The 16,429-nt window shown below is 37.3% G+C and overlaps 1 protein-coding gene across 1 annotated transcript in view; it reads right to left on the reverse strand.

Moving 5' to 3' along the window:
• CCDC186 (coiled-coil domain containing 186) overlaps positions 1–16,429 on the reverse strand; it is a 41,314-nt gene that overhangs the window by 5,979 nt on the left and 18,906 nt on the right. The window contains exons 5-14 of the mRNA XM_065923383.1: positions 15,750–15,962; positions 14,439–14,558; positions 9,732–9,836; positions 9,152–9,250; positions 8,901–8,987; positions 7,901–8,043; positions 4,939–5,194; positions 4,120–4,309; positions 2,903–2,983; positions 475–685 (exon numbers count right to left, since the gene is read on the reverse strand). Coding sequence (XP_065779455.1) covers positions 475–685; positions 2,903–2,983; positions 4,120–4,309; positions 4,939–5,194; positions 7,901–8,043; positions 8,901–8,987; positions 9,152–9,250; positions 9,732–9,836; positions 14,439–14,558; positions 15,750–15,962 — 1,505 coding nt within the window. The remainder of the gene's footprint in view (positions 1–474; positions 686–2,902; positions 2,984–4,119; positions 4,310–4,938; positions 5,195–7,900; positions 8,044–8,900; positions 8,988–9,151; positions 9,251–9,731; positions 9,837–14,438; positions 14,559–15,749; positions 15,963–16,429) is intronic.

Consider the following 16,429-nt stretch of genomic DNA (forward strand, 5'->3'; position numbering starts at 1 on the left):
TCTGTATTCCCAAAACCTAGAACAAAAATAAGTGACCAATAAAAGATTGAGAACTATATGATCATAGTTTTAAAAAAAATCTCTGAAAGAAAGGCTCTTGATATAATTAATTATGAACTCAGGAACTTTTTGATGTATGAATAATGGTATTTTAAACACGGATCCCAGTACCATAATAACACACACTTTGAGACTTCCCTGGTGGTTCAGTGGTTAGAATCCTCCTGCCAATTGTAGAGGACCTAGGTTCAGTCCCTGGTCTGAGAGGATTTCACGTGCCAAGGGGCAACTAAGCCCATGTGTCACAACTACTGAAGCCTGTGCGCCCTAGAGCCTGTGGTCTGCAAGGAGAGAAGCGCCCGCAATGAGAAGCTGAAGGGCCACAGCCAGAAGGGCCACAACTAGAGGGAGCTGGCACCCAACAATGAAAGCCCAGCACAGCCACAAGCAAACAAAAATGCAAAAAACACACACTTTGTTTTTTTCCTAATTTCTTCCACCAGCTGTTTGATGTGATCCTCCATAAATTCTATCTTCTCATTTTTCCGGGCATGTGCCTTTTGCAGCCTTACTATCCTCTCAATCAGCATGGCCTTGTCTACTTCTGGGAAGTTATCTACAGCTACTGACGACCCAGTATTTTCTGGAGATCGATCTTCTGCACTGCTTCGAGCATTGAGGGACCCTTAAGAAAAAAAAAAAAAAAAATTAACTTATTGTACTTAGTCTGGAGACAACTCTAATCTCAGGCATTATTTCTTCTACTATCATTTTCAAATATTCAATCTAACAGAGTTGGGCACAGAACTCAAGTCATATCTGACCTGAGTTCTTGTTTTTGAATAGACTGATGATAGAAAAAAGGGTCTAGTATGTTTCTAAAAAACAGAAATGGGAAGTGGCAATAGAGAAACGAGAAACTCAAGATACCAAAATTAAACGGAGACACACAGAAAGAGAAAAAATTCAAAAGACGGAATATAACCAGTAGGTTAAGCTCTGGAGCTAGTCCTCCTAGTAGCTTTGTGACTTTGGACTCTGTATCACAGTCACATCATTTAAAACTGGGAACCATATGATTTGCCCCGGTGGACTGCTATCCTCATTTAAATGAGTTAATATGTCTGAAGAGCTTAGAGCAGCATACAGTAAGCAATAAGTAAATGGTAGCTATTATTTTACCAATATCCGGTGAGAAGAATTTCTAATCTTTTTTAATCCTACAAAGACATATTTTTTTCAAATCCCATTTTGTAGATTTAAGTTAAGTAATATTATCTTATCTTATCTTAGGCTATACACTAGTAAATGGTAGAATTGGGATCTAAATACCTATGTGTAATCTCAAACCCATTTCTTTCTACTATACAATTTTTCCACTATTGTAAGAGTTGATGATGTTTTTTCCCTACTGTGCAACTCCTGGGAGGCAGTGAAAATGTCGTAGCATGCAGCTTCTAGAGTCTGAATTCTGTCACTGTGGATTTGGTGAAAGTCAGGACTGATTTCCTTTAGGATGGACTGGTTGGATCTCTCTGTGCAGTCCAAGGGACTCTCAAGGGTCTTCTCCAACACCACAGTTCAAAAGCATCAATTGTTCAGCGCTCAGCTGTCTTTATAGTCTAAATCTCACATTCATACATGACTACTGGAAAAGCCATAGCTTTGACTAAACAGACCTTTGTTGGCAAAGTAATGTCTCTGCTTTGTAATATGCTGTCTAAGCTGGTCGTTAACTTTTCTTCCAAGGAGCAAATGTCTTTTAATTTCATGGCTGCAGTCAACCAGTCCATCCTAAAGGAAATCAGTCCTGAATATTCACCGGAAGGACTGATGCTGAAGCTGAAACTCCAATACTTTGGCCACCTGATGCAAAGAACTGACTCATTGGAAAAGACCCTGAAGCTGGGAAAGAGTGAAGGTGGGAGGAGAAGGGGACAACAGAGGATGAGATGACTGCAAAGCATCACTGACTCAATGGACATGAGTCTGAGTAAATTCTGGGAGTTGGTGATGGACAGGGAGGCCTGGCGTGCTGCAGTCCATGGGGTTGCAAAGAGTCGGACACTACTGAGTGACTGAACTGAACTGATGGAACCACTCTGAATTTTAAGTTTCCCCATTTATAAAATGGGTATTACAACACCTACCTCACATGACTATTCTGTGAGTAGATAATATGTTTAAAGCATTCAGCATGGTTCCTGGCATTCCAAATAAAATAAATATGCTGATATTTTGCTAATTATCATTTTCACAATGCTATCAATCAATTTTATAAACTATTAATTTTTGCTTTAAACTAGAGGCATATTGTGGAAAAACAAATGGCAACCCACTCCAGTATTCTTGCCTTGAGAATCCCATAGACAGACTGGAGGGGCTGCAGTCCATGGGGTCGCAAAAAGAGTTGGACACGACTGAGCGACTCAACAATAAGAGGCATGAAAAAGCAAAAAGATTTAGAAATATATATATATATATGTATATATAATCTGAAATAAAATGATGACCCCATCTCATTAGGTCTCAGGTATTAAAAGCAATATAAAATTAAAAGAAAATGGAAGACATGCTATACCATATCTCTCTATAGAGATGGATACAAATCTGAACTGAAAAATGGAAGAAGAAATTGTTGCACAGAATGAAAAAGCAGATAAGGAAAAGGAGGTAAGAAGACGGATGGTATAGAACCCCGTGACAAACTTAAAATCCTGTGTAATGATTGGAACTTAAACGTTTTAACTGGAAATATTTTTTACAATGTAATTGCGTATAACCTCTGCTTTTTATAATTCAAAATTACAGAAAAACGTATCGATACCTTGTAAAACAAAAAATGCTATTTCTTTTTATACTCGATCACTGAAAAACAACTATAAAAGCGTTAGTTTTTCACCTGATGAACTAGAACGACTTCCCATGCTGCTGACTTCTTTATCACAGCTTCCATTCTCAACCTGATCTAACTTTCTTCGTGCTGCAGGAAAAGAAATGGATTACTTGTGACAACGATCATGACCATCTGCCCCCACTATCTCTGACTTTAATTGCTAAAATCACTTAGGCCAAAATGGCATAAGCGACAAAAGAAATTTCTTGAATATATACAACAGGAGGTCTGTAGGTTCATTGACATAAAATGACATCTAGAAACGCACAGGTCAAATACAAAATACATGAAAATAACATTATGATAACTGATACTGACATCATTTAGGCACACAGAACCTAACTTCTGGAGTTCTGAAAGATTTAAAAGAGTTCCACAGTACCAGAAAATCACCCCAAATTTCCCTTCAATTACATCTATGAAAACTAAATTCTTCTGGCAAGTATCTGAATATATTTCTATTAAGTAAATGCTAAGTCTCTTTTATCATATTACTGTATGTCACCCTATTTTAATACAAATAAAACAGTGGGGAGTAGTAGAGAACAGGATGTCAGAATATCTTATTCATCTGTGTATCCAATCACACAGCAGACTCCAATAACTGTATAAATTTTTAAATGACAGAAATTTGAGTTCTAGTTCTAGCTGTCAATTGCTGTGTTTGGGAAATTTATAGATTTTCTGGATCTCAGTTTCCCCTAAAATTAAGGGTTAGGATTCAACAATCTCTAAGTTAGAGGTCATCAAGGTGGGTGCAGGTACCCTAGATGCTGTACATAACAATTCATAGACAAGTGTAGGCAGAAAATACTAGCACTCTACTTATATTTTAATCTGATCTTCTTAAATTTATATCTTTCATGTTTTTCTAATGTGCATAGAGTAATACATGCTTACAATTTACAAACTGGAGAACAAATACTTAAACACTTTTCATTGACAGTAATATGTGATTAACAAAGTCTAGACATTGCTGTCCTAGAAAGGCACTTTCCCAATTCTTATATTCTGTGATTCTGTGAATAAATGTATTTTAGAATAGAACATGCTTTAAACTATTTATGAAATAACACGGTCAGTCATTTGGTTTATGAACATTAAAAAGAACCTACAGCTTTACCCAGTGTGGGAGAAACTAATGTAAAATATATTTTTTCTATAAATCCTTCAACAAAAACAAACAAGAACATTCAAGATCTAAGTGCAGAAGAATTTTATACCTTGCAGAAGTTGTTTGGTAAGATCCTTGACACTAGAGGCATGTTTACGTCTTTGAGTCACTAATTCATCTTTTAATTCTTCAACCTGGGTACTCAATGCTTTAACTTCAGTTTGTCTACAAGTGAGTTCAGCTTGCAGAGCCTGGACTTCCTCTTTTCGCAGTTCTTCTTCTTTTAACAATCTACTTTCCTAAATATTAAAATAAGATAAAAATACTGATTTTGATATGTTTTAATTATTGCTCAAAGTTTAAAACCTTAAAAATACAAGGTCTTTGGTAGTAAATTCTTCTATCATCACTCCTTACCAGGTTGTTTATTGTGTTCCTCAAATTTCTTATGCAATAAAGTGGGGTTGGGGGAGAAGGGGAGGAGTGATATATTAATGCATCTGCCACCCCACACAAGCAAAACAACATGCGATACAGGTCTCTGTAGTTTTGGACTAAAGTCTTAACTTAAGTCCCCCTCACAACGTGGAAATATTAAACCATTTTTAAGCTATAAAAATACAGAAATTTAAAGTCCTTTTAAGAAATACATAGTAATTCCAGTTAGGAATGACAAAAATCCTGGTTTTCTTACTTTCAAACGTGAAATATTTCTTCATAACAATGTTAGGGAGAAATTTTATTAAAAAACACGTAAGTTGAAAGGAAAAACTGACATTTCTCATAGCATTTGAATTTATCAGAAAGTCCGTGCTCGTCCCACCAAAAAGAGCTTAATCATCTACCCATTAGGTTTACATCTTTAGGGAAACTTAATTTGTGCTTCTTGCTGTGTTGCCGTAAAAGTTGAATGTACGCTAATACTTACCAAATTCATATTTGTCTGTTTCATGTGTTCACATTGACTTTGTAACTGACTTTCACTATAGGAAAGTTTATCAAACTGTGATTGCAAAGAATTGGATTCAGATTGAAGCTGTGCATTCTTACTAGTAAGCTTTTCTGTAAACAGTAGTAGCTCAGATTCTCTTTTCCTACTGCCTTCGATGTCTTTTTGTAGGTCATTAATCAAAGAATTAAGACTTTCCACTTCTTCCTTCAAATTTTCAATTTCTTGTTTACCTCTAAAAAACAAAGTTTATATTTAAGAAAAAAAATTAACTATTAAAGGACATTAAGGGTTTGAGAATTTTCATTGACTGAAATGCTTTATAAAGGTACTTTTATTCATTCATCCAAATACTTATTTGGATCACCACGAATGCCTAATATACTCTAGGAACTAAGAGCTCACTAAGAGCTATAAGCAAGACTGATCTAACTCCTGCTTTTGAAGAGCTTTTAATCAAGCACTGTGAAAAAAACATTTTTGATGATGAAAGTACAGACTGTAAGTGATTAAAATAATACCTAAAGGGTTAGCAAACCTTACCTATAAAAGACCCAGAGAGTAAACAATATAGGTTTCTGGGGCACATGGCCTTTGTTGCAACTGTTTTAACTAAGCCACAGTAGTGTGAAAGCAGCCACACAATACATAAAGGAATGAGAGTGGCTGTATACCCAAAAAAAGTTTCTCTAGAAAAAGAGGCAGTGAGCTGGAATTGCCTTGTGGGTCACAGAGTACAGATTCCTGGGTAAGAGCAGAAGTAGGAGTGAGCAGGAAAAGACAACACAGTCCAGGCCAAGGAAACAGTATGTGCAACGCTGGGAAGGGAACGAGAGAATGACATCTTGTTGATACTAACAGATAGATATTCAATACTGATGAGGATAAAGACTGTACTATATCATAGCACTTACACAGGGCTCCACACCTAGGAGACAGTTAATCAACGCTTGTTAACCAACTACTGCTGAAATACGGCATGAAAAAGGAGAATGCACAGAAGGAGAAGCAATGTTACAAATGATCATCCAAGCCATGTTAAGGCATCTGAACTCACTAGGCAATCCTTGAGGCGATCGGAAATCACTGAAAGGTCTGAGACTTCCTTTTTAAAAAAGATTATGTTAACTACACTGTAGTAAACTGACTAAAAGGGAGGTAGGCAAACAACAACAACAACAACAAACAGTTTAGAAGCCGTGGCAGTTTTCTAGATGAGAGCGGATAATGGCTTAGATGAAGGTAGTAGCAATGGGGGTGTAAAAAGTAATATCTTTAAAGATATTAATGAGTTAACGTCAAAAATATTTTGTGACTGGTGACGTGTGAGGGAAAGGATAGAAGAGCCAAGGGTAACCTCCAGGTTCCTGGATTGGAAAATCACTTGGATGTCACACTCATCACTCATCTCAGCAACATCAGAGAAACGTATCTACAGGCAAGACAGATGAACCAGTGTTGGACATGTTTAAAAGTTTAAGATATGTTTGATACTTGCATGTCTGGAGCTCAGCAAAAAGGGTTAAAGATAATAACTTGAAGGTTCTGCAACACATTACAGGAAGAGTTAGGATCACCCGGGGGTATAATAAAATAAGAATAAAAGACAGCTTTATGACAGAAAGAGAAGGCTGCAGAGCACACAAAAAAAGACTGGCCAGAAAGTTGGGGAGGAACACCAGGACAGCACAATGAAATGAAGCCAAAGGAATGGAGCACTTCAAGAAAGTAAGGGGCTTAGTGTGTGCATACTGGAAACTCAAGCATGGCTTAATCTGGGAAGTATCTACTATATTTAAGGATGCATTAGCAGTTTGCAATGGTACGTTGGGGAAGCTTGAATAAAATGGAGAGAAACAGAAGAGCAAAGGATGCAAAGAAATGGAGGAGGGCTGCAGATGATTCTATAAAGACGTGGTTGTGAATAAAAGGACAAGGGCGATCATAGGGTTTTTGAAGTTTTTAAGATGTAGTAACATTTAAATGCAGACAGAAGAAAAGAGGGAGTCAGTAAAAAGGAGGAGGTAAGAGATAAAGGAAAAAGAAGGAATCAAGAAAGACCCTGAGAAGGCAGAAGAGCATGGGATCCACAGTATAAGTAGAGACCACAGTTTGATTCAGAAATAGGAACATTTCCTTCACAAAACCACAAGCAAAAGAAAAACGAGTGCAGATGCAAGTTCACAGGACTGACAGCAAGAGGTGGAGAGAACTGTCACCCGACAGCCCCCTTTCTTCTGCCAAGAGTGAAGCACGAGGAGAGAGGAAAGATCACTGTGAAAGCGGTGTGGTTTGGGACGTGCTAAGAAGATGGGGGAGAAGATTCTAAGGACATATGGTAGGACTCGGGGTGCAGTAGCAGTCCCAGCTGAAGTTGCTAACCATGAATTTATAGCAGCATCAATCTGGATGATAGTGAAGGTATCTTCAGCAGCACTCAGCAGCCTGGGTGTTGGTAGGGTATAAAGAAGAAGATATTTGGATCCAGTCTGAATCTAGGCTTTGTCAGGTAAAGTCCTAAGTAGAACTCAGTTAACTGGTGTTATAAGAAGCCAAGGAATAATGTTACCTCCTGATTGAAAGCTACACACATGCAAAGATAGAGATACAAATCTACCTTTCAGAAGAAAAACTACTATGTGTAAGTAACAGAATTCGAAAGGTAAGGAATGGATCAAAAAAAACCACAATCCATTCTGTCTTATAAATAACTACTGCCAATGTTTACATATGAATATAAACTTTGATTTTTAGAAGCAGTGTTGGGAACCTCAAAAATAACCCGAAACAGTTCAAATGAAGACAGGAATTAAAAATTTTTTTTGCCTAGTAAAATATAAGATTATTCTTATTTATTGCAATGACTGCATTTAAAAACAGCAACTTAGATAGAATCAAAAAGCCTGTTGATTAGCACAAACAGAAGTTGCTCATTTTATACCTTTGATGCTGCTCCTGTATCTGATCTGCAACTTTCACTTTGTCCAACAAATTCTGAATTTCAGCTTTTTGGCGATTAATAATCTCTTTATATTTTGATAATTCGTCTTCTGTCCTCAATCGTTCATCTTCTAGACATTTTACCTATCAAATAATCATATGCAAGTTAAACTGCAAAATGATATTTTCTTATTCCTTATTAGCCGTTTCAGATAGTGGTTATGTGTTAATAATCTAAGCTGAATTGTGAAGCAGTATTAATTAACATGAAGAAAACACAGCGAGAAGTTAACACTCCTGTGTTTCAGTCTCAGATTTCTCATGATTTAGTCATGGCAGTTTTAACTTTCTGTTGTACCTCCATTTTCTCATCTGAAGAGGATATACCTTCCCTACCTACCTCAAAGTACTGGCATAAAGAAAAAGTAGAAGGGTACATGAAAGACACTTTAAAAATTAAGTGATCATAAATTCAAGATGGTTACCTAAAAGCCTATTTCTAAGTAAATGAAAGATACACAATGATAACATATTTGACACTTATATTAAAAGGGATATTATTCTTGTAATATAAGGACCCTAAATACTGGAAAAGATATAGGAGACTGTTAAAAATTAAACCTGTATACAAGATTATTAAATATATTCAAGAGAAATGTACAGTCTTTCTATTATTTTCTCACACAGTTCTAAAGCCCACGTATCTTCCCAATTAATTTGCTAGTAAGACTGCCTTTAGATCAGAGGTCCAAGGATAAGTTACAGATAGAGCAAATATGCTGTGAAACAGGAATGTTTGGCAAACACTTTAAAGGGACTGAAATGGAAGACATTTTTATTTCTCTAAGAGTCAATTTTGTTGCTAGGGAATTGACACACTACTTTTTGATTTTAGATTATTTCTATATAAATATCCTTTCCCCAACATTTAAAAATCAGAATGAGTACTAAATTAAAGTTGTTTACCCGTCCTCTAGAGTCACGGCTAAAGACTGAATTACCTTTGTTCTCAGTGTCCTTAGCTCATCCATGCCCTCCTTAAATGTCCTCTTCAGATCTTCTAGTTCCTTTATTTTGGCATGATGCATCTTTTTAAAAGTTTAAAAGAAATCACAAATCATTATACGCTAACCCAGAGCTAACATTTATTGCCTGCTCCTTCTAAAAGACCTTAAAAGTAGATGGCAATAAGCACTTGTTTCCCTCCTTCAATAGTACACCATCTAAGGTATACAAATACAGAGCTACTCACTTCTAACTGGTCAGATTTTTCTTGCATTTGTTTTTCAAGTTCTCCTTTTGTGACTCTAAGCTTGGCATCAAGCTCATTTGATTTAATTTCTTCTGACTCCTAAGGGAAAGAAACAACAAAAGTATGGCAAGTTTTAAAGTTTTATGCTTTGAAATGTCAAGATGGCTTTTGCAATTAAGTTTACTAATCATAAAATACATAGCTCATGCATCTAAAATTGATGACTGAATTCAAAAATTTTAAATATATCAATTTTGCACCAAGAGAAGAGCATATTTAATATACATATTATACAGAGTGGGCTTTTTTTCCCATAAGTTATACATTTCTTTGTACTCGTCTTTCTTCTAAAGTTTTAGAGTGTTTTTATTTGTCTAAAAACTTTTTAAATAAGATTTCTACTTAAGCTGCAAGTATTTTAACATAGGAAATAGCTTGCATTTAATTTAGTTGCCCTAGAAAATCTACTCCACACTTCAAATACTAGAGATACAAAAATTTATGAAACAAAAGAGTAGTAACATTTGATAAAACTTGTTCTAACTTGTTATAAAGAAATCTATTCAAAACTTTAGCATACCTGATATGTTTTTATCATATCTTGACAATTTTTCCTAATCTGATCAGCTTCTTCCTTTGCTTGAGTTAATTTTGTTGTTGTTTCTTTGAGTTTATCTTTGGTTTCCTGCATTGACAAAAAGACAGTGTGAGATAATAGAAAATATATATTGGTCTCTGCCCCCAGTTCCTGACAGAGCTCCTGAAACCCCTCACAGTCTGGGCCCGGGCCTGGCATCTGAAGTGGCAGGTTGGGAAGTTTTGTGGGACTGACACTCTCTCTGGATGGACAGTGTCAAAGTGAGTTCAACTGTAGGCCACTTGGCTGGTGTCACACACAACTGCTTGTTGTGGGGAAAAGCTTCCACACACTGGTAACCAGATGAGTCAGCAGTGAAGTGTTCTGTATAAAAGTAAAGGGGACGCACAAGAAGAAACACACAGGAGGGGAGAACTGGATTTTTCCCTATGCTGGAGGAAAACTTTTTTTTTTTTTTTCAATTTACAGACTAGCAACAAGGCTGGCACAGTGATGTTATGAATGGTGACAACAGTGACCAGAGTAAAGAAAGTTCTTGTCTTAGCACTGCTACTGGAGCCAGAAACAATTCCAGTAATCACACTTTGTGCTTCTGACAAAAAACTAATGTGGCCTGCACAGGTGATTGATCAAGTCATTAAATAAAGTCAAATTTGATAGTTTTCAGCAAATCACTAGAAGTTACTGACCTGAAAAGACAAAAATGCAAAATGTTTAAGCAGTTCTTTGAGACCCACATGAAAGACGATTCTTTGTTTTATGGCCAAGGTATCCATTCAAAACTTTTATTACAGATTCATGCTGCAATTTGGTTTCTCTTCCTAACCACTCTATTAGAATAGCCATTCTGATGGTTTCCATGGAAGACTTTCTCATCAGATCCAACTGCCTTTTCTAATTTCTTATTCCTGACGTACCTATTCCAGTTCTGATCACTCCTGACTCTTTCTTTTAATAGCCTCCCTCTGTCTATAAGGCAGTATATTTCTCTTTTTCTCCCCCACTTCTTGCCTTCTCTGTCTTCTTAACTCGCTAGACTTCCTGTGTTGATTGTCCAAGTACAGCCCTACCCTTCAGCTTCAACATTCTCCTTCAGATCACCCATAGAGTGCCATAATTCGTGCTATCACATGGATTTCAAATGAAAATTTAGGTATCATCTTCTCCTAGGAGGTTCCCTTCAGAAAGGGATAGAAGCTGCTATTCTACCTTCCCACAGAGAGAATCTAGGGAACCCTGACACTGTAACAAATGGTACTTTGTACTGTAGCTTATTACATGCTTCCCTGTTGAGAAGACAGCTTCTGGGTAACACCTAGCTCAGTATTCACATATGAACTGTTCATGCAATAAATGTTGAATTAATGAAGGAATACCTAACATGAATCTTCTGTTCTAGTTAGGCTGGTTTTCCCAAACACCAAATCTCCCTTTTCTCCTTATCTTGTTGTTACTTCACTTGGAATGCCTTTCCCTTCATCTCTTTTTTTTTTTTTCTCTTCATCTCTTGATATAAATTCCATCTACACTTCAGATACCACTTCTTATATGTCACTTTGTTTTCAGATAAATTTACTACCCAATTAAGTGTCTAGTTACATACTTTCAGTTGCAGGTCTTTTAATAATTTGGCTTATATTAAAATAGTGACTTTTAAAATATAAACATTTGAAGGTTTTTTAATATACTGTTTTTTAAAATATGAGAATATCAGCTCAACAAGAGGATGGAGAGATAAAGGAACTTTATCTGTACCCCCCCCCACACACACACACTTCCTATATCATCAATAACTATACCAGAGCTTGACACATAGAGGTACTCACTCCATTCATTCATAACATAGCAACCGAGACATTCCAATGTGTCAAATACAATTTTAAACGGTTTATAGCCCGGTGTGAACCCTAAGGATTCCTGCTCCTACTCCTTCTGGCAGTTATCAACAGTTCCCTAACACTCATCTGCTGATCAGCGATTAGCTCAGAAACCCACCACTCTCTGACCTCTGACCACTGTCAACACAGACACCCAAGATGGATGGGTCATGCTGGCGAGTCCTGACAAAACATGGTCCACGGGAGAAGGGAATGGCAAACCACATCAGTATTCTTGCCGTGAGAACCCCATGAACAGTATGAAAAGGCAAAAAGATAGGACACTGAAAGATGAACTACCCAGGTTGGTAGGTACCTAATATGTTACTGGAGATCAGTGGAGAAATAAGTCCAGAAAGAATGAAGGGGTGAAGCCAAAGCAAAAACACCACACAATTGTGGATGTGATTGGTGATAGAAGTCAAGTCTGATGCTAAAAAGAGCAATATTGCATAGGAACCTGGAATGTTAGGGCCATGAATCAAGGTAAATTGGAAGTGGTCAAACAGGAGATGGCAAGAGTGAACATTGACATTTTAGGAATCAGAGAACTAAAATGGACTGGAGTGGGTGAATTTAACTCAGATGATCATTGTATTTACTACTGTGGGCAAGAATCCCTTAGAAGAAATGGAGTAGCCCTCACAGTCAACAAGAGAGTCCGAAATGGAGTACTTGGATGCAATCTCAAAAACAACACAATGATTTCTGTTTGTTTCCAAGGCAAACGATTCAACATCACAGTAATCCAAGTCTATGCCCTGACCAGTAACACTGAAGAAGTTGAAGTTGAACGGTTCTTTGAAGACCTACACGATCCTCTAGAACCAACACCCAAAAAAGATGTTCTTTTCATAATAGGGGACTGGAATGCAGAAGTAGGAAGTCAAGACATACCTGGAGTAACAGGCAAATTTGGCCTTGGAGTACAGAATGAAGCAGGGCAAAGGCTAATAAGAGTTCTGCCAAGAGGACGCACTGGCCATAACAAACACCCTCTGCCAATAACACAAAAGAAGACTCTACATGTGGACCTCACCAGATGGTCAATATCGAAAACAGATTGATTATATTCTTTGCAACCAAAGATGGAGAAGTTCTATAAAAAGATCTTAATGACCCAGATAACCATGATGGTGTGATCACTCACCTAGAGCCAGACATCCTGGAGTGTGAAGTCATGTGAGCCTTAGGAACCATCACTATGAATGAAGTTAGTGGAGGTGATGGAATTCCAGTTGAGCTATTTCAAATCCTAAAAGATGATGCTATGAAAGTGCTGCACTCAATATGCCAGCAAATTTGGAAAACTCAGCAATGGCCACAGGACTGGAAAAAGTCACTTTTCATTCCAAACCCTAAGAAAGGCAATGCCAAAGAATGCTCAAACCACTGCACAATTGCACTCATCTCACACGCTAGTAAAGTAATGCTCAAAATTCTTCAAGTCAGGCTTCAGCAATATGTGAACTGTGAACTTCCAGATGTTCAAGCTGGAATTAGAAGAGGCAGAGGAACCAGAGATCAAACTGCTAACATCCGCTGGATCATCGAAAAGGCAAGAGAGTTCCAGAAAAACATCTATTTCTGCTTTATTGACTATGCCAAAGCCTTTGACTGTGTAGATCACAATAAACTGTGGAAAATTCTGAAAGAGATGGGAATACCAGACCACCTGACTGTCTCTTGAGAAACCTGTATGCAGGTCAGGAAGCAACAGTTAGAACTGGACATGGAACAACAGATTGATTCCAAATAGAAAAAGGAGTACGTCAAGGCAGTATATTGTCACCCTGCTTATTTAACTTATATGCAGAGTATGTCATGAGAAACGCTGGGCTGGAAGAAGCACAAGCTGGAATCAAGATGGCTGGGAGAAATATCAGTAACCTCAGACATGCAGATGACACCACCCTTATGGCAGAAAGTGTGGAAGAACTAAAGAGCCTCTTGATGAAAGTGAAAGAGGAGAGTGAAAAAGTTGGCTTAAAGCTCAACATTCAGAAAAGTAAGATCATGGCATTCGGTCCCATCACTTCATGGCAAATAGATGGGGAAACAGTGGAAATAGTAAGAGACTTTTATTTTGGGGGGCTCCAAAATCACTGCAGATGGTGACTGCAGCCATGAAATTAAAAGATGCTTACTCCTTGGAAGGAAAGTTATGACCAACCTAGACAGCATAATAAAAAGCAGAGACATTACTTTGTCAACAAAAGTCCATCTAGTCAAGGCTATGGTTTTTCCAGTGGTCAGGTATGGATGCGAGTGTTGGACTATAAGGAAAGCTGAATGCTGAAGAATTGATGCTTTTGAACTGTGGCGTTGGAGAAGACTCTTGGAGAGTCCCTTGGACTGCAAGGAGATCCAACCAGTCCATCCTAAAGGAGATCAGTCCTGGGTGTTCATTGGAAGAACTGATGTTGAAGCTGAAACTCTCAATCCTTTGGTCACCTGATGTGAAGAGCTGACTCATTTGAAAAGACCCTGATGCTAGGAAAGATTGAGGGCAGAAGGAGCAGGGTACAGCAGAGGATGAGAAGGTTGGATGGCATCACCGACTCAATGGACATGAGTTTAGGTAGGCTCTGGTAATTGGTGATGGACAGGGAGGCCTGGCGTGCTGCGGTTCATGGGCTCACAAAGAGTTGGACAGAACTGAGTGACTGAACTGAACTGAATCACCAAGTATTTTGGCTCAAGCTATCCTACAGGAGTCCCTAAAATAAGTTCTATGCCTGATTAATAACTATTACTCTATTTGTTCTTAAAACTGATTCTAATAGTTTTCCCACTGTGTGACGGTACTTACCTTATGTGAATCCATTTCTGCTTTTAACTTGTTTTGTGCCCATTTTACTTTAATGATGTGAGAGTTGATATCTTCCTTTAATTTGTCTATTTCTCTGATGAGTCTAGTAGCTTCACCTTCCTAAAATAATATCACTGGGTCATATTTTTCACTTAAACAATCAACAATCATTTGTGTGTCTTTCATATCTCAAGATAGTCAAAGCAATCCAGGGGCCAGCACGTTATGGCTTACAAGCGATAAAACTAAAGTTTAAATCACAAGAGGAAAGTAAAATCCTAAAACCAATGAACAGATATAAGATGATTAACATTTATACTTTAACCAACTATTATGTTTTGTGAGTATAATAAGCATACCTCTGGTGCTTCCCAAATGGCTGACATAAGGTGAAATATAAATTAAATTGGTCGTGCCAGAATTCCTGAGAACAATGACAACATTTCTGAACCAAAACTTAGTAGAAAATAACACTGATTATCAAGAAATGATAACCTGCTGGACACAAAACTATGCCATGAGGCTGTTAGTTAAAAGCAAGGGCTCTGAATAGCTCAGTAATTAAATCTCTTTAAACAGTATCTAAAAACATGTTCTTCTGCAGGAAAAATATAAATCCTATTCTATGAGCGTTACATTAAAATTCTGGTCAAATTATACCTCTAGCTCAAAAACTAGGCTTCCCTGGTAGCTCAGCTGTTAAAGAAATCTGCCTGCAATGCAGGAGACCCCAGTTCGATTCCTGGGTTGGGAAGATCCCCTGGAGAAGGGACAGGCTATCCATTCCATTATTCTTGGGCTCCCCTGGTGGCTCAGTTGGTAAAGAATCCGCCTGCAACGAGGGAGACCTGGGATTGATCCCTGGGTTGGGAAGATCCCCTAGAGAAGGGAACAGCTACCGACTCTATAGTCTTCTGGCCTAGAGGATTCCATGTACTGTATAGTCCATGGGGTCGCAAAGAGTCGGACATGACTGAGTGACTTTCACTTTCATGTGTATCTTTTACGAAAGTAAAATCTTCCTTTGAAGAACAAAGTCATTTCTACAACATGTAGATTTTAAAAGAAAGTTTTAAAAAAGATCTAATAAACAACATGTGTCAGTTTCTCATATTTTCACAGGAAAAACGTTTTGCAGCTAGCTAACAACATACTGGAATTATTAAAGCATTCACTTTCTTTGAAGGTAAACTAACAAAAACAGCTTTATGTTTAACAGTGGTTGAACCATGTTAATTTATGATTATTTAATTAAATAAGGAAAAGCAAAGAGAATAAGCTTCAGGTAAGGTACAATATCAAAAGTGATACCTTTGCTTCATACAGCTGGTGTAATCGTCCTTTCTCCTGAGAAAGTTGCTTAATTTTGTTAGTGTTTTTCTCACATTCTTTATTTGCATCTCTAAGTTTTTTTTCAAGTATCTCTTTTTCCTTTCGAAGGTCTAAAGATTCCTTCTCACCTCTTACATACTTCATTACCATTGCTTCTTTTTCCTGGCGTGCCTCTTCACATTTCTTGTTGGCCTTCGAAAAAAGTATCTAGCGTTAATACAACATGTTTTTTAAAGTAAAAATAAACTAAAATAAATAATATTTTCCTAAAATATCAACAATTTATTTTTTGATTTTTGCACATTTTGGGGACCTGTGTCATGAAATCATAAAAAAGAAGTGATACAATGAACAAACTCATATCACTAACATTTGCTTCTTCCCTTTCCTATTTCTTTTCCTCTAGCTAATACAGATGCTATATTCTGTTTCTGCCTTCAGATCACTTTTCTACTCTTTCCTAGCCTCACCTGTGCTCTGGGAAAATGACCATCAGGGACCATATTAACAAGTTTCTTTGTCCTCATATAAAGAAAAGGTTTGGAAGAAGACATGTTTTACAGTTTGAACTGTTATTGTGTACCATTTATTATCATTGTGTTTTGATTTTAAAACATAATTGTAATTCTAATAGTTATTTTAATGAAACTGTTTGGGTT

Source organism: Muntiacus reevesi, chromosome 2 (assembly GCF_963930625.1).
Source record: "Muntiacus reevesi chromosome 2, mMunRee1.1, whole genome shotgun sequence".
Lineage (NCBI taxonomy): Eukaryota > Metazoa > Chordata > Mammalia > Artiodactyla > Cervidae > Muntiacus > Muntiacus reevesi.